Below are 17490 nucleotides of genomic sequence, written 5' to 3' on the forward strand. Positions count from 1 at the left end.
AAAAAAAAAAAATTCTGAATCTTCTTTTAATCTTAAATCTGCTTTCAGAGCATTTAAGATGAATCATAGGCTGGGTGGGGTGGCTCATGCCTTAATCCCAGCACTTTGGGAGGCTGAGGCAGGTGGATCACAAGATCAGGTGAAACCCCGTCTCTACCAAAAATAGAAAAATTAGCAAGGTTTGGTGATGCGGCCTGTAATCTCAGCTACTCAGGAAGTTGAGGTAGGAGAATCACTTGAACCCAGGAGGCAGAGGTTGCAGTGAACTGAGGTCTTACCACTGCATTCCAGCCTGGGCAGTAGAGCGAGACTCCGTCTCAAAAAAAAGAAAAAGACTAATGATAAATTGCCAGGTGCAGTGGCTTATGCCTGTAATCCCAGCACTTTGGGAGGCCAAGGTGGGCAGATCTCCTGAGGTTAGGAGTTTGAGACCAGACTGGCCAACATGGTGAAACCCCATCTCTACTAAAAATACAAAAAATGGCGAGGCGTTGTGAGCGCCCAGCTACTCGAGAGGCTAAGGCTGCAGCCTGAGAATCGCTTGAACCTGGGAGTCAGAGGCTGCAGTGAGCTGAGATTGTTCCACTGTACTCCAGCCTGAGTGACAGAGTGAGACTGTCTCAAAAAAAAAATACTAATGATAAATCAGTGATTGCGATATTGACTATGCTTCCATAAACTTCACCCCAACCTTAGAGGTTCTTATGTGTGTCCCACCTCCTCTGTGCATTTGCTTCTGGGCTTGAACAAGGGAATGTGTCAAGAATTTCTCTCCATTCCTCTTCTCTTCCTTGTACAACTGGTGATATCCACAGAAAAGCAGACCGGGAGCACGCACCCCAGCAGAAATCGGGAGAGAATGCCAACATCCAGCCCAACATCCAGCTGATCCTCCGGGCAGAACCCACTGTCACAAACATCCTCAAGGTGAGTATGCCCTTCCCTGGTCACCACGGTCTTTCCTCTTCCCAGTGCTCTATCTGCTTGCAGATAAATAAACAGAGGCCTCAGACCTCTGTTGCCTTTGGTTTTTACACATAGTTGCTTTGGAGGTAGTGAAAGGGGAGGCAAGGGCAGCTACCACTGAATGGTAACCCATGGGAGCTTCATTTGTACATCAGGCGCTGCAGTAAGCACTTTCTCTTAGGCTGTCTCAGGGAAACAACAGAGGCCTGGGGCGTGGTGGCTCACACCTGTAATTCCAACATTTTGGGAGGCTGAGGTAGAAGATCACTTGAGGTCAGGAGTCTGAGACCAGCCTGGCCAATGTGGTGAAACTCCATCTCCACTAAAAACACAAAATTCACCTAGTGTGATGGTGCATACCTGTAATTCCAGCTACTTGGCAGGCTGAGGCAGGAGAATCACTGAACCTGGGAGGTGGAGATTATGGTGAGCTGAGATTGCACAACTGCTGCACTCCAGCCTGGGCAATAAAGCGAGACTCCATCTCAAAAAAAAAAAAGGAAATGACAGAGAAGTTCCCAGCTGTGACCTTGCCCACCCCAACCTTACCACCTTCATGCCAGTGTAGATGACAGGGATGGATCGGAGAGCAAGGATAAGTTTTAGGAACAATTTTCCAGATTGAAATCAGAAAGCTGTAGATTACATTCTAGGTTGTGGAAGAGAGAAGATGTGGCTAGGCTGTATCTTGGGTGGGAGGTCTTCAGTGTTCTTCAGGACTTGATTTCCTGTCCTGTCTCCAGACAATGGATGCAGACCACTCTAAGTCCCCGGAGGGACTGCTGGGCGTCCTGGGCCACATGCTATCCGGGAAGAGTCTGGACTTGCTACTGGCTGCTGCTGCTGCCACTGGAAAGCTGAAATCCTTCGCCCGGAAATTCATCAAGTGAGGAAGGCCAAGCTCCTGACCCCAGGGCATGCGGGGAGGCCATGCGTGTTGGCAGGAGGTAGCAGAGTAGGAGTCAGGTGCCTGGGTCTGGGTCTCGTCCAGAGACCCACGGGCCTAGGCAGAGCACCCTGGCTGGAGATCTTGTAGAAAGGGCCTGTTCTCACAACCTAAGTGTTCTTTTCTCTTCAGCTGAGGATGGAGTGGATGTGTTTGGTAAAGAGATGAGGGTAAAGGTTGAGGCGTTGAACACTGGACGTGGAGGCATTCCAAGTATGCCCAGTTATTAATAAGCAGCTCTCAAATTCTGTTGCCTTTTCTGGTTGCCCTAGAATCTGACATACAGAACATGGTACCATTCAGTGAGCCGTTCTCTAGGCCATGGAAATCTTCTCACAATGGCTCACGCCTGTAATCCCAGCACTTTGGGAGGCCAAAGCGGGTGGATCACGAGGTCAAGAGATCAAGACCCTCCTGGTCAAAATGGTGAAACCCCATCTCTACTAAAGATACAAAATATTAGCTGGGCATGGTGGCACGTGCCTGTAATCCCAGCTACTCAGGAGGCTGAGGCAGGAGAATTGCCTGAACAAGGAGGTGGAGTTTGCGGTGAGCCGAGATCGCGCCATTGCACTCCAGCCTGGGTAACAAGAGCGAAACTCTGTCTCAAAAAACAAAACAAAACAAACAAACAAACAAACAAATAGTAATACTTTTCCTGTAGCAGCATGTCTCCTTTTAAGTTTAACCTGTAACTCAGACTCTAGCGACCACTCTCTGAGCATGTGTAGCCCCCAGCGCCCAGCTACTGCTCAGCTCATGCTCTGGTCAACGCAACCTGTCTCCATTCCTTTCAGTTTGAATGAATTCACAACCTATGGCAGCGAAGAAAGCAGTAAGTCAGCCCTGTGCATCCGCAGGCCCAGTGGGATCTGAGGAGGGGTGTGGAGGGAGAGTGTGGGAGGGAGGAGGGTGTGCGGGAGGGAGGAGGGCACCTGGGCTCAACGCGGGGAGGCTGTGCTGCCTCCTCAGAGCCATGACTGATGGAAGCTTCCACAGAGCTCGGAAGTGGGTAATGCTGGAGAAGGATTCTTCCCAGACCATCCCTGTGTCTCGTTTCCCCCACCCCTTATGACTTGGTTGGGTATGCTGGAAGAGGGTGCTGGGGGCCTTTGGTCTCAAGGAAGGGATGATGTTCCAACTGAGACTCAAGAAAAGGATTCTGAGCCTCAGAGCTTTGAAGGAGCCACGTGGTCCCTGACCTTCCTAGAGACAAATCCTGATCCCCATCCACCCAGACATGGGCTCTCCCTGGTAGCTCAGCTGTCCTGTCCTTCCACAGCCAAACCGGCCTCTGTCCGGGCCCTGCTATTTGACATCTCCTTCCTCATGCTGTGCCACGTGGCCCAGACCTATGGTTCAGAGGTGAGGAAGAGGGGAGTGGCCGGGACGGGGGCTCAGGGGAAGGAGGTAACTCGGAATTCTCCCCACCTCACCACCCGCCCCGCCACAGCCTCTCAGCCAGTCAGTATTGTGGGCCTCAGAAACCAAGTGCCCACCCGGGCTGGAGTCTGCAGAGGCCCCCTTCAGCCCCATGCTACACTGACCACTAGGTGGCAGCATAGCCCCCATCTGCCTCCGTTGGACCGGTTTGTCCCCAGTCTTCAGGCTGGGCTGGAGCAGCAACGTGACAGGAAACAGTGCAGCCCCAGGTCTAGCGCTGGCAGGCGCCGCACCCTCCACTCGGCTGGTGCCCCCTCTTCCCCTTTCCCAGGTGATTCTGTCTGAGTCGCGCTCAGGAGCTGAGGTACCCTTCTTCGAGACCTGGATGCAGACCTGCATGCCTGAGGAGGGCAAGATCCTGAACCCTGACCACCCCTGCTTCCGCCCCGACTCCACCAAAGTGGAGTCCCTGGTGGCCCTGCTCAACAACTCCTCGGAGATGAAGCTGGTGTCAGTGGCCCGGGCGCCCACTCCAAGGGTGGCGGTGGGGGCACGGCCAAGACTCTCTCCCTGAGCCTGTCCCCTGCTTCCCTGTGGTGACTTCTCCCACGCACACCCACAGGCAGATGAAGTGGCACGAGGCCTGTCTCAGCATCTCAGCCGCCATCTTGGAAATCCTCAATGCCTGGGAGAACGGGGTCCTGGCCTTCGAGTCCATCCAGGTAGCCCCGCCTTCCCAGCAGCCTTTGCTCCCGTGAGCCAGCCAGTGATGGCTTGTTATATTTCATGACAGTGAAAAGACCTTTAATCCAGGAGCTCATGTGTTTTGTTTGTTTGTTTGTTTTGAGATAGAGTCTTGTTTTGTTGCCAGGGTGGAGGGCACTGGAGTGATCTCGGCTCACTGAACCTCTGCCTTCTGGGTTCAAGTGATTCTCCCACCTCAGCCTCCTGAGTAGCTGGGACTACAAGCGTGTGTCACTACAACTGGCTCATTTTTGTATTTTTAGTAGAAATAGGATTTCACCATGTTGGTCAGGCTGGTCTCGAATTCCTGACCTTGTGATCTGCCCATCTCAGCCTCCCAAAGTGCTAGGATTACGGGTGTGAGTTACCACACTTGGCCCAAGGAGCTCATGTTTTGATATTGATCTTTTGTATAATCTAGTCTTAGCCATTCCCTCTGGCCCAGGTAGCTCTAGGAAAAATTAGACTCGTGGAGAGAGGTGTGGAATGTCGCTGGGGACTGCACTTAGATGCCCACAGAGGCTGAGAAGGTGATGGCCCAGGAATGGGAGATAGATGGTGCCCATCACCTTTCCTCTCCCCTAGAAAATCACTGATAACATCAAAGGGAAGGTGTGCAGTCTGGCGGTGTGTGCGGTGGCTTGGCTTGTGGCCCATGTCCGGATGCTGGGGCTAGATGAGCGTGAGAAGTCTCTGCAGATGATTCGTCAGCTGGCAGGACCACTGTTTAGTGAGAACACCTTGCAGTTCTACAATGAAAGGTCAGTAACCCGCCCTCCCTTCTCAGGCCCAGCAGGTGTGTTGTGAGAAATCCATCCAATAACAAGCACCCCTCTCTTCTGACCTTCGCAAACACGCTGCTCGGTCACTCACTTTCCTGTTCATGCATCCACTCACCTGACTCGGTCAACACATAGTGTGTCTCTGTGGCAGAAACGTCTGTACGCCAGCACCTGCTGTGTGTCAGAAATGCAGATCCCAAACAGCTATGATCCTGCCCTCAGATTCTCAAGTTCTAGACAACTAGCTCTCCAAAGAACAAAGCTGTGTAACTGTCTAGGAACTAGAAAAGTGTCTGGAGATTTTACAGGCCATCCCCCACCCCCAGTTATCTTTTAGGACAGTTTCCTGCCCTGGCTCTTCAGTTTTTAATTATAAAAAGCACATAAGATTTGCCATCTTAAGCATGTTTAAGTGTCCTGTTCGGTAGTGTTCAGTATATTCACACTGTTGTGTGACAAGTCTCCTCCAGAACTTTCTTCTTACGTCTCTGAAACTTTGTATCCACTGAGCAACTTCCCATTTTTTCCTCCCTCCAGCTCCTGGTAACTACCATTTTAGTTTCTGCATCTAGGAATTTGACTACTTTATATATATATATATATATATATATATATATATATATATATATTTTTTTTTTTTTTTTTTTTTGGGGGGCTGGAGTGCAATGACGCGATCTCAGCTCACCGCAACCTCCACCTCCTGGGTTCAGGCAATTCTCCTGCCTCAGCCTCCTGAGTCGCTGGGATTACAGGCACGCGCCACCATGCCCAGCTAATTTTTTGTATTTTTAGTAGAGACAGGGTTTCACCATGTTGACCAGGATGGTCTCGATCTCTTGACCTCATGATCCACTGGCCTCGGCCTCCCAAAGTACTGGGATTACAGGCTTGAGCCACCGAGCCCTGCCTATAATTTTTTTTTTTTTTTGGGGGGTGGGGGGACCCAGACCAGAGTGAGTTCACTGCAACCTCAAACCTCTGGGCTCAAGTGATCCTCCCACCTCAGCCTCCCGAGTAGCTGGGACTGCAGGCCCACACCTGGGTAATTTTTTCTATTTTTTGTAGAAACATGTTCTTACTATCTTGCTAGGTCTTGAACTGCTGGCCTCAAGTGATCCTCTCACTGTGGACTCCCAAAGTGCTGGGGTTGCAGGCATGACTCACCAAGACCTGCTGAATTTGACTACTTTTTAGATGCCTCATTTAACTGGAATCATACAGTACTTAACTTTTCGTGACCAACTGACTTCACTCACCATGATTTCCTCAAAGTTCATCCATGTAGTAGCATGTGACAGAATTTCCTTCCTCTTTAAGGCTGAATAATACTCTGTTGTGGGCTGGGTGCGGTGGCTCACGCCTGTAATCCCAGCACTTTGGAAGGCCGAGGTGGGTGGATCCTTGAGGTCAGGAGTTCAAGGCCAGCCTGGCCAACATGGTGAAACCTCATCTCTACTAAAAATACAGAAATTAGCTGGGCATGGTGGCAGGCACCTCTAATCCCACCAGCTACTTGGGACGCTAAGACAGGAGAATTGCTTGAACTTGGGAGGCAGAGGTTGCTGTGAGCCGAGATCGCGCCACTGTACGCCAGCCTGGGTGACAGAGTGAGACGCTGTCTCAAAAAACAAAACAAAAACAAAAAGAAAGAAACCTCTGTTGTGTGGCTATACCGCATCTAGATGATCCCTTCTCTGTGACACTCGAGTTTTTTCCACCTTTGGGCTATGGTGAGTAGTGCTGCTGAGATAATGGGTGTTCACCAGCCAATATGATTTGGGTGTTACCTCGCAAGGGAGCTGTTGAGAATGTCATTTATTCATTTATTTATTTAGTTAGAGACGGAGTCTTGTTCTGTTGCCCAGGCAGGAGTGCAGTGGTGTGATCTCGGCTCACCACAACCTCTGCCTCCTGGGTTCAAGCAATTCTCCTGCCTTAGCCTCCCGAGTAGCTGGGATTACAGTCGTGTGCCACCACGCCCGGCGAATTTTTGTATTTTTAGTAGAGATGGGGTTTCGCCATGTTGGCCAGGCTGGTCTCGAACTCCTGACCTCAGACGATCCTCCCACCTCAGCGTTCCAAGGTGCTGGGATTACAGGTGTGAGCCACCACGCCCAGCCTGAAGATGTCTTAATAGAGAGAAGGGAAAGCATTGAGCTGAATGAGGTTTGGGAGGGTCTGGAAAAGGACCTCTCATCTTCCTCTTGCTTCCTTCTTTTTACTTTCTTCTCTCATTTCCGTCCCCCCTCTCCCGCCCCTACCAAATAGGGAGCTTTTGCTCTGATGTAATCCATTCTAAGCTTCCTAAGTCCCATCTGGGTAAGGGATAGAGGGAAGTCTGTGACTCTATTGTGCAGGTGAGAAAAGTGGCTCTAAAAGTCATAGCAGCTTTCCCAGAGCCACCCCGCATTCCAGGAACAGTCAGCACTCGGCCAGGTCTGTATTCACATCCGAAGCCTCTTTCCTTGTGAAAATTCCTGGATATACACTTTTGTCTGCGCAGCTACCAGGGGCTGGGAGGAATCCTGTGGGGCAGCCCTTGGCCCTCTCCTGGAAGGAACTGTTTTCTTTGGGAGGAGGCCAGGGCTGGGCCAGGACCCCCAAGTGGCCCAGGGGGAAGTGATTGTGTTTATTTATGCAGCAAGTTGGCAGGGCTCGGGCCTGGGGAATGGGGGAAGTTGGAGAGTAAGGGAAGAAAAATGTAATATCTGGCTGGAGTGGCCAGGGGGAGGAAAGCCCCTGCCCAGTCCCTGTTTATAGGCTTTGTGTGCTGCAGGTGAGAGACCTGCCAGGAGCAGGGTTGGGGCCAGGTCACCTGGGGGTGTCCCCTCCCCAGCACAGAACTGGGTTAATTCCTGAGGGAGATTTCCATCACCCAAGTCCAGGGGAAAGTCTGGCGTGGGTATTTCCTCACCTCCCCTCCCCTCCCCGCCCCACAGTGGCACCTGAGCCTCAGGTCCTCTCGGCCCCCCAGGGTAGTGATCATGAACTCCATCCTGGAGCGCATGTGCGCGGATGTGCTGCAGCAGACAGCCACGCAGATCAAGTTTCCCTCCACCGGGGTGGACACGATGCCCTACTGGAACCTACTGCCCCCCAAGCGGCCCATCAAGGAGGTGTTGACGGACATCTTTGCCAAGGTGCTGGAGAAGGGCTGGGTGGACAGCCGCTCCATCCACATCTTCGACACCCTGCTGCACATGGGCGGTGTCTACTGGTTCGGCAACAACCTGATTAAGGTACTTGGGCTGGAGTGGCTGTGGGCCGATGTGGGTCCTGTGCCCTGGTTCCCTACACCTGGCCTGGTCAGCCAGGCTTCCCTGAGAGGCTGCCGTGAGCCTGATGGCTCCCTGGGGATGCCTTGCCTTGGGGTTGCCTCCTTGGGGAGCTCTGGCCAGAGGCTGGGATTCGGCCTGAGGGGTGCAGCAGCACTTGGGACCCCTCTGTGGGCCTTCCTGGACAGCCATGCTGGAGTGGCAGATCTGGGGCCCCCGGCTCCTAAACTGTCCCCGTTCCCATGCACCAGGAGCTGCTGAAGGAGACGCGGAAGGAGCACACGCTGCGGGCAGTAGAGCTGCTCTACTCCATCTTCTGCCTGGACATGCAGCAAGTGACCCTGGTCCTACTGGGCCACATCCTGCCTGGCCTGCTCACTGACTCCTCCAAGTGGCACAGCCTCATGGACCCCCCAGGCACCGCTCTTGCCAAGTAGGAGTCTCTTCAGAGCTTGGTACCACCCTGGGGGAGCCCAGTCAGACACAGAAAGCCCCTGTGGCTTCTCTGACTGTCCCCCTTTTTCTGGAACCCTTTGCCAGGCTGGCCGTGTGGTGTGCCCTCAGTTCCTACTCCTCCCACAAGGGACAGGCGTCCACCCGCCAGAAGAAGAGACACCGTGAAGACATTGAGGTAGGGCCCCTCCGTTCACTTGTTCATTTCCTGAGAATTCAGCACTTCCTGAGGGAAGCAGATGTGGTGTGATTGGTCAGGGATCTTCGGGTGGCTCGTATGGCCCCAGACTGCCTGTGGGTACGAGGGGCCTGTAGGATTGTGGGAGGGCGTGAGGAGAGAGGGGCTGAGACCCTGCTGGCCGTGCTGACCTCACGCAAATTGGAGCTCCAGCTCTTTTCCTTGACAGCTGGAAACTGAGGGGTTTAGGAGTATATAACAGTGACTCTCACACCCTCTAGGATTACATCAGCCTCTTCCCCCTGGACGACGTGCAGCCTTCGAAGTTGATGCGACTGCTGAGCTCCAATGAGGATGACGCCAACGTCCTTTCGAGCCCCAGTGAGTGTGTGGGCTGGCGGCATGCTGCTCCCTTTCCTGGGTGCTCACTCCCTGATGCTGCCGCTCTGCCGCTGCCCCAGCTGGAGGCATCTTTGCAGCTGGTCAGAGAGGGTATGGCAGGGACTTGTGGTGATCTATCCCCCATGGGGGTGCTCTGTGTCCTGCCCCTGGAGAAGACGTTGCTGTTCTCACTCCCTGAAAGTTGAAGCTCCTCTGCTCAGGTCTGGCCTGGCCCATAGTTCCACCCCAGCCCCCTGCCCCCTTCCTTATCCCAGGGTTGAGGGGATGACAAGCTACCCAAGTGAGTTCACTGGCTCAGGCACAGCCTGTACCATTGACTCACCAGCTCTGACCTTCCTTCCTTTCCCCAAACATGCCTGGAGAGGCCCAGGCTGGGGCTAAGGGCTACTCCCCACCTTCCCGCCTAAAGAGCACGGCCCCCGTACTTCCCTGGAGGTTATCCTTCTCACTGTCCTCTCCTCCCTGCCAGGCTTCCTGTTAAGGGCTCCTTCTATGGCATTTAAATTTTCCTGTTTTCAGAGATTTCTCCTGAGCCTGGATGTTTTTCTGAAGGCTTTTAGGGACTATGGGACCAATTACACACTTGATCAGAAGAAAGATGCCAGGTCGGCCGGGCGCGGTGGCTCGAGCCTGTAATCCCAGCACTTTGGGAGGCCGAGGCAGGTGGATCACCAGGTCAAGAGATCAAGACCATCCTGGTCAACATGGTGAAACCCCGTCTCTACTACAAATACAAAAAAATTAGCTGGGCATGGTGGTGTGTGCCTGTAATCCCAGCTGCTCAGGAGGCTGAGGCAGGAGAATTGCCTGAACCCAGGAGGTGGAGGTTGCGGTAAGCCGAGATCGCGCCATTGCACTCCAGCCTGGGTAACAAGAGCAAAACTCCATCTCAAAAACAAACAAAACAAACAAACAGGAGAAAGATGCTAGGTCTGCAACCTACAAGCCCTGTGACCTTTAGCTAGTGACTGAGCCAGCCCCCGACTGGGTTTCTTGTTTATAAATGGCGTGTTGTGAGGAGGAAATGCCAAGACCGGCCCCTGGCCCTGTGTGCTCACTGCATGTTAGTTTTTCTCTCTCATCTCCGTTGGGATCTCTCTGTATCCGAGGCTCCTCTGTGCCGTTTTTATTTTTATTTTTGAGTTGGAGTCTCTCTCTGTTGTCCAGGCTGGAGTGCAGTGGCGTGATCTCGGCTCACTGCAACCTCCGCCTCCTGGGCTTAAGCAGTTCTCCTGCCTCAGCCTCCTGAGTAGCTGGGACTGCAGGTGCCTGCCATCTAGCCCGGCTAATTTTTGAATTTTTAGTAGAGATGGGGTTTCACCATATGGGTCAGGCTGGTCTCAAACTCCTGACTTCAGGTGATCCACCTGCCTTAGCCTCCCAAAGTGCTGGGATTACAGGCATGAGCCACCGTGCCCCGCCTGTTTTTTTGAGATAGGGGCTTGCTGTGTAGCTCAGGCTGAGTACAGTGGCGTCATCTCGGCTCACTACAGCCTTGTTCTCCTAGGCTCAAGCAGTCTGCCTCAGCCTCCCGAAGAGCTGGGACTATGGGCTTTGGCACCATGCCCAGCTAATTTTTACACTATTTGTAGAGATGGGGTCTCGCTAGTTGCCAAGGCTGGTCTCAAACTCCTGGGCTCAAGCGATCCTCCTGCCTCAGTCTCCGAGAATGCTGGGATGACTGGAGTAAGCCATGGTGCCCAGCCTCCCTCTGTGCTCTTGATCTCAGGGTCTTCTCTGGGCTCTCCATATACCAGTTACATCCGCTGGGTGAAAGTTGGGTGGGGGCGTCCCTGGGGAGCACTGCTTTTGCACTTGGCAGGCTGTTTCCCAGCGCTCCATCTGCTCCGTCCCACAGCAGACCGGTCCATGAGCAGCTCCCTGTCAGCCTCTCAGCTCCACACGGTCAACATGAGGGACCCTCTGAACCGAGTCCTGGGTGAGTCCCACCCTGCTGCTGAACCTGGGGCCTCCCGGTGCCCCTCCCTTCCCCTCATGCCCCTCGTTGCTGGCTGTCCTGGCCCCCAGGCTCCTGTCTAGTTCCCCCTTCTCCCCTCCCCAGTTGCCTTTTATATTTTCTCTCTGACCCCTTGTTTTGGGGGCATCCTCAGCACGTCCTTCTTTTCCCTTTTCAGTCCCACCTTCTCCCAGAGCCTGACCTCACCCTCTCTCATGGAACTCCCTTCTGTCACTCTCCCCCCACTCTCCACAGCCAACCTGTTCCTGCTCATCTCCTCCATCCTGGGGTCTCGAACCGCTGGCCCTCACACCCAGTTCGTGCAGTGGTTCATGGAGGAGTGTGTGGACTGCCTGGAGCAGGGTGGCCGGGGCAGTGTCCTGCAGTTCTTGCCCTTCACCACTGTGAGTACCGCCCTCGCTGCTCTCCCGCGGGTGCTGGAGCCTCAGGCAGCCCTTGGTGCAGGGAGGGGCCTCTTTCTTCCTGGGACAGCACACCTGCCACCAGCCGTCCTGCAAGCAGCGTCTGTCTGTCTGGCAGGTGTCGGAACTGGTGAAGGTGTCAGCCATGTCCAGCCCCAAGGTGATTCTGGCCATCACAGACCTCAGCCTGCCCCTGGGCCGCCAGGTGGCTGCTAAAGCCATTGCTGCACTTTGAGGGCCTTGGTGTGGCCACAGTGGGGGCTGGGGATGGGCCCAGCCCAGGCGCCTTCAAGGGGAACAGTGAGGAGAGATGAGGCATCGTGGCTCACATCTGCCCTACATGGTGCAAGAGCCCCCGTAGCATCCCGTTCCTGCTCCTGACTCCTGACCTCCAGGATGTCTCCCTGTTTCTTCTTTCGAAATTTCCTCCGAGTCTGCCAGTACCTGAGGAGCGTGAGCAGCCTGGCCCCTCGGCCCCACGGTCACCCCCGTGTTCGCCCACCCCAGTCCAGGAGCAGTCTTATCTCTGAGGAACTTTCTAGATGCAGAGTGTGTATATATGTACATGTATTTTTTTTTTTGTAATACGTGAGGGAAGTCTACCTTCGTTTATTTGTAAATAAAGCTCGTGGATCCCTTTGTGACTGAGTGCTGTTCGTGTCAGTGCCATCCGGGACAGGGCACAGCGTCCTCTCCCTGGACTCCCTGCTGTGGCCAGGGAGCAGTTCACTCCTGTGGTGAGGAGGAGGAGGAGGAGGAGGAAGAGGTGCTGAGGCGCAGGGCTCAGGGTCCTATGTGTGCTTGCTCAGCTGGGGAAGGGCTGGGGGAAGAACAGCTTCCCTTTCTGAGAGCCAAGTTGGCTTGCCTGCTGAGCCCTCCCCCAAAGCCAGCTAGCTGTACCCTGAAAAGGGAGAGGCTTTGGCCCAGGACCTCACAGTGCTGGGGCAGGGTGGCCTGCTCTTCTGTCTCCTGAACCTGGCCCAACACCGCCCACACTGACTAGCCTGGGATATGATCTGTGGCCTCCAGAAAAGGACTGGGGAGCTAGTGGGAGGCGGGGGATGAGGGGGCTGGACCTTCCTGTAACCTTTCCTTGCCTACTTCACACATCTCTGAGCCCCTAGATGGAGGACTCCGAGCTGGCAGTGGGTGCTTCTGACCCTGCTTTCCAGGAGCCACTGGCAGGGCAGGGGAGATGGGAGGGACCGAGGAGCTAAGAATTGGCTTGGGCAGATGGTGGAAAGGTGCAGGGGGCTGGCAGGAGCACCCCACAGGAGTCTTTGGCTGCAGGAAGGCCTCACACCTGTGGTGTGGCCGCAGGACCCCCATTCACCACAGCTCCCCACTCTCCTGGGCTGTGAGCTCAGCCCTCTTCAGCCCATGGGGCTGCCGCAAGCAGGAAGTGGCCAGCTGGGGTGAGTGCAGAGAGTGAGCCTGACAAGGAGAGAAGCTCTGATCCCAGTGGCCAACTTGAACTTGGCTTCCTCTTTGTGGGCAACTTGATGGATGGGCTCAAGTTTATGGAAGATGGTAAATGACAAGGCTGGTGTGGAGGCTCAGCGCCCCCTGGCTCCATCTCGTCTGTGTCCAGCCTATTAAGCCCACCCTGACCCCAGGCTCTCTCTGTTCCCATGGTCCCGGTGCCTGTCTTCCCTGCAAGGCTGTGGCCGCTCAAGTGCAGATGCCACATCTGCCTCGTTCCCTGCTGTGTCTCCAGCACTTAGCCCAGCGTCTGCACAGTGCTAACATATATACATACATGTGTATTCCATATGTCTATATATGAGTGTCAGATGAGCTCAGGAACCTTCCTCCTCCCTGTGTCTCCTCCGTGGCTCCCTCCGGTGTCTTCCACCATTTGGCCACCTCCCCAGCCTCTGGCCAGGTCCCAGTTGGACTCAAGAAGAAGAAGGAAGGACATGACTGGAGACAAACACTTTATTATCCTGAAGCTCGGTTACAATGTGACAGTGGAAAGGACGCCGGTGAGTGGGGGGTGAACAGGTGGAGGGTGACAGTCGTTCAAACTTCCTTTCACACACACGCCGACACGATTCCTCCTGTCTGTTCCCTCCCACATTCCCAGTCCCTGTCCAGCAAGGCAAATGTCCAGGCACCTGCCAGCCTGAAAAAGTCTCAGTCCCGACCCTGGTGAGGGCAGGGCAGTTGTCCCGAGGGCACCAGAAAAATGGGCATCACACGTCAGTGATGTCTGGGCTCTCATGTGGGAAGTCAAACGTGACCCAAAAGTCTTAAAAAAAACAAGATTCCCCAGCAGATTAATAAAAACAAGGGACCCCAGGGCTATGCCTCCCAGCTCTGGCTGCCTCTGCTTGTCCAGGGACCTCACGCCCAAGGGGATGCAGGGCACGCTGTGTAGTCGGTTGAGGCCAGAGTGAGGGGTGCAAGGACCCAGATGGGGAACACTGTGTTTAAATATTAAACAGGGATTTCTTGTCTCCCACATGGGAGACCTGATACTCTCAAGGGCCCCAGGTGCGGACCCTGGGGACCAGGGCCCACTGTGGCTTGTCCCAGCACCCACTGCAGAGCCGGGGCTGGGGAGCAGTCACAGTAATAAATACTTGGTATTTACCTATCCACCTCCCAGCCCAGGGGATGGGAGGACAGGAGCTTTTTCTCACTGCTACAGGCAGGAGAATGAAACTCAGAAATGGAGGGAAGGGCACAGAGGCCTGGGGCTCCATTCTGCTCTTCCCTGTCTTTAAATATGAGGCTTAAATAGGCATAAATATTAAATAACAATAAATACATGGGATGGGAAGGGCTTGGCTCAGGGCTGGGCAAGGTGGCATAGAACTCGGTGCACCAGCTCCAGGAAGCTCTGCAGATGGGAGGCCACCAAGAGGCCTCCCACCCGGCGCTGGAAGGCAGAGGGCAAGGCTGGTGTGGCGCCTCGGGTAGGCTGCAGGGCAGGGGCCGTTCCCAGCTCTTCCATCTGTGGGGGGAAAGCTGCAATCAGTGGCTGGGCCCTGCTGGGTGGGTGTTATTTCAAATGAGAAAACGCTGGGGGCTGACAGCACGGGCAGGGCCCATACACAGGCCCAGCTGCAGTGCCTGGAATGCCAACATGACCTTGGGGACCCTGCCCAACAAGGCTCACCTGCTGCCAGATGGTGGTGGCAAAGTCAGCGATGTCCAGGCACAGCATGTCCAAGGCGGGGGCCAACTAGGGGGAGATCCCTTCCAGGGTCTGCAGGAGGCCCTGGTCGAGAAAGAGGCCACTATGGAGCTGCCTCAAGCAGCCTGTCTGGGGGACAGAGCAGAGAGTTAGGGGGTGCTGCTGGAGACACTCCAGTCATGCCCCCAGCTTGGAGCCTGGATACCTGGGGAGCCAGGAGTGTCCCTCCTCTCCTTGCCCCCGCCATTAGGCTTGTCCCTTCCTGACACTCACCAGCTGTAGGGCCTGGCTGGGGCAGCTGCTCAGGGAAACCTGGAGGATGCCCAGAGAGTGCCTGAACAGCACCATCTCCTTGGGGTGGCACATCTTGTAGGTGGCACACTGGGGATGGAAGGATGCTGAGTGAGACTTCTGGCCAGGTCGCCACTCCTCCTTCCCGGGTCCTCCCTTTCTCTGGTCTTTCCCCTCCCTCCACGTTCTGCCAGGCCATTTGGTCCCTCTCTGCCCTGTACCTTCACCCTGTGATCTCATAGGGGTCCTGGTCCCTTCTCCTGACTGTGATACCCATGCTCCCATCCCAGCCAGCCCTCCCTAGCACTGTTCGCACCAAGCACCTCCTCCCCAAGTCCCTTCCCAGCCTTCCCCAGCTCCATCTTTCCTAATATTCCCCCAAGTCCCTTCCAGAGGATGTTGGCCCCATAGTTCCATCTCCCTTAGCTCTCCCCACCAGGGTTCCCTTCACAGCCCTCCCGCAAGCCTCACTCACCAGCTTCTCCTGCAGCTCCGTGCCATCGCCCTGGACCTTCTTCACTTGCTCTAAGCCCTTGAGCAGGAAGCTCTGGGGCAGGGAGCTGGCAGGGCCCAGAGGGGCGGCTTCCTGCATTGTCCAGAATGCACTGTGCCATAGCAGCAGCTGCAGGGCTGGGGACAGAGTGGGCTCAGGAGACATGCTGTCCCCTCTTGGGGACACCGGTGCCTTTAATCCCCATTCCCAGAACGGGGATCCCCAGCCCCTCTGCCATGCCAGCCTCCCTCCCATGCCAGGGCAGACAGCTGTCCCATCCTGGGTCAAGACACTCACCCACCAGTTTCATGGGGCTCTGGGTGGCAGGTCCAGCCATGGGTCTGGGTGGGACTGGGCTGCAGGCATTGGGTTGTTTTGGGGCCCAGCACCAGGGGGGCCGTTATACATAACCCCATGGAGGCCCGGGAGGAAATTACCTGGGGCCAAGACTAAGGCTTAGTAATAACTTCCCAGGATTTATGCAAATTTGGTGTCCAAGACAATGCAGGGGGGTTGGAACAAAAAGCTGTTTGTGAAAGTTTTGTGAAATTGTGGAATCTCTGATCCTTCTTTGACGTCATCTTGCCCCCCTCAAAATCCCTTCCTCCCACTACCCCGCCCCAGCCTGATAGCCCCAGGGTGTTTGAACAGAACAGCTGAACAAAGGCTGAGCCACTGACAGATACCTGGAGGCCACAGCAGACCTGTGGGGAAGGGTCTCCCTCCCTGCTCCAGCAGACTTTCGGGGGCAGCCTCCTTTGGGATTCTCAAGCTACCTGCCCCCCAGGCCCCCAAATTCTAAGAGTGAAAGGAAAAAGCTGGTTGGCCCCATTCCTACCCTCAAACTCCCGGGAGGCTGCCTGTCTGGGTGACCTCCTGAGTGCCCCTACCTAAGATACAGACATAGGGTCTTGGCTCCTGTGTCAACCCTACACTCGGTTGGGTATGTACCATCGAAAGTTTCAGGCTGCCCTGTCCCGAGCTGATGAGCTGGGAACTTCCCAGAATCCCCCCGCCCATGACTCATTCAGCCAAGCCCCTGGAATCCTGGTAGAGACCAGAGGAAACAGGATGTCTGTCCCAAATGAAGCAAGACTCTTCGAGATGATTGGCTCACCTGACCTTCCACCTCCACGTGCACGACCCCGACAGCAAGGCCCTCAGAGGCTTTGGAAATGGCGCACTGTGACACGTGGCTTCCCTGGCCATTCATCTTGAAGTGGACATGGGCTGGGGTGAGAGAGTGGAACCGCCCCCATCTTCGCATCCTGGAAGCATGTAGCGTTAGTGCTGGAAGGGTCCTTGGAGTCTGTTCCAACCCTGTGAACTGGGCCAGGGAAGGAAGTGCCTTGCCCAAGGTCATGGTAAGCGACAGAATTGCAGCCTGAGCCTCTGGCTCAGGCCTGAACATTTCCTACATACCACCGGGCCTGCCTGGGGCAGTCTGACTGACCACACCCGAGATTGTCACCTGTTTTAATTTACCCCACGTGCCAAGAAACAGACATCTCTGGATGAGGAATGGCCATGCTGTGCGGGGCCATCTCTGGCACTTGGGGGCCCCCTGGTGGTCACTGCTGGCAGGGGCGTCACCTGCCTACACATTGCTGTCTGGACCCGTCTGGCAGCTCCACCTCAGCTCCGTGGCTCAGCACTTCGCACTGATGGGGCCCAGCTCTGTGCCCAGCTCCCTGGGAGTGGAGGCTGCTTTTCTTTTTTGAGACAAGTCTTGCTATGTAGCCAGGCTGAAGTGTGGTGGCACGATCTCAGCTCACCGCAACCTCCACCTCCCAGGTTCAAGTGATTCTCCTGCCTCTGCCTCCCGAGTAGCTGGGACTACGGTCACATGCCACCACACCCAGTTAATTTTTGTATTTTTAGTAGATATGGGGTTTCACCATGTTGGCCAGGATGGTCTTGAGCTCTTGACCCGCCCACCTTGGCCTCCCAAAGTGCTGGGATTACAGGCATGAGCCACCACGCCTGGCTGAGGGTGCGTTTTTAAAACAGGACCATGGAGGGCAGGAAATCTACATGCTTAAACATGTTGCCTGGC

General features: G+C 54.9%; 1 protein-coding gene, 1 non-coding gene and 1 pseudogene across 26 annotated transcripts in view; 2 read left to right on the forward strand and 1 right to left on the reverse strand.

Annotated features, from left to right (window-relative positions):
* Positions 1–12152, forward strand: part of LOC100398369 (mediator of RNA polymerase II transcription subunit 24) — a 39455-nt gene extending 27303 nt beyond the window's left edge. For 14 of the 25 annotated variants that reach the window (XM_078372750.1, XM_078372754.1, XM_078372749.1 and 11 more), the window contains 14 exons: positions 816–927; positions 1710–1852; positions 2710–2747; positions 3195–3277; positions 3627–3805; positions 3918–4017; positions 4625–4800; positions 7796–8060; positions 8348–8529; positions 8637–8727; positions 9009–9108; positions 10988–11068; positions 11342–11490; positions 11627–12152. In XM_078372750.1, coding sequence (XP_078228876.1) covers positions 816–927; positions 1710–1852; positions 2710–2747; positions 3195–3277; positions 3627–3805; positions 3918–4017; positions 4625–4800; positions 7796–8060; positions 8348–8529; positions 8637–8727; positions 9009–9108; positions 10988–11068; positions 11342–11490; positions 11627–11743 — 1816 coding nt within the window. In that variant the 3' untranslated portion in view covers positions 11744–12152. Of the gene's footprint in view, positions 1–815; positions 928–1709; positions 1853–2709; positions 2748–3194; positions 3278–3626; positions 3806–3917; positions 4018–4624; positions 4801–7795; positions 8061–8347; positions 8530–8636; positions 8728–9008; positions 9109–9648; positions 9735–10987; positions 11069–11341; positions 11491–11626 lie in introns of those variants that run through there. The other 11 variants (XM_078372758.1, XM_078372751.1, XM_078372757.1 and 8 more) reach the window with 2 other exon arrangements.
* Positions 3026–3129, forward strand: LOC118154425 (small nucleolar RNA SNORD124). Its single transcript, XR_004744277.1, has one exon. It is a non-coding gene; the product is annotated as a small nucleolar RNA SNORD124 (small nucleolar RNA).
* Positions 12153–14295: 2143 nt separating the features above from the next.
* LOC144582833 (granulocyte colony-stimulating factor-like) lies at positions 14296–15845 on the reverse strand (annotated as a pseudogene).
* Between the last annotated feature and the right edge of the window lie 1645 nt (positions 15846–17490).

The sequence above is a fragment of the Callithrix jacchus genome, chromosome 5 (assembly GCF_049354715.1).
Source record: "Callithrix jacchus isolate 240 chromosome 5, calJac240_pri, whole genome shotgun sequence".
Lineage (NCBI taxonomy): Eukaryota > Metazoa > Chordata > Mammalia > Primates > Cebidae > Callithrix > Callithrix jacchus.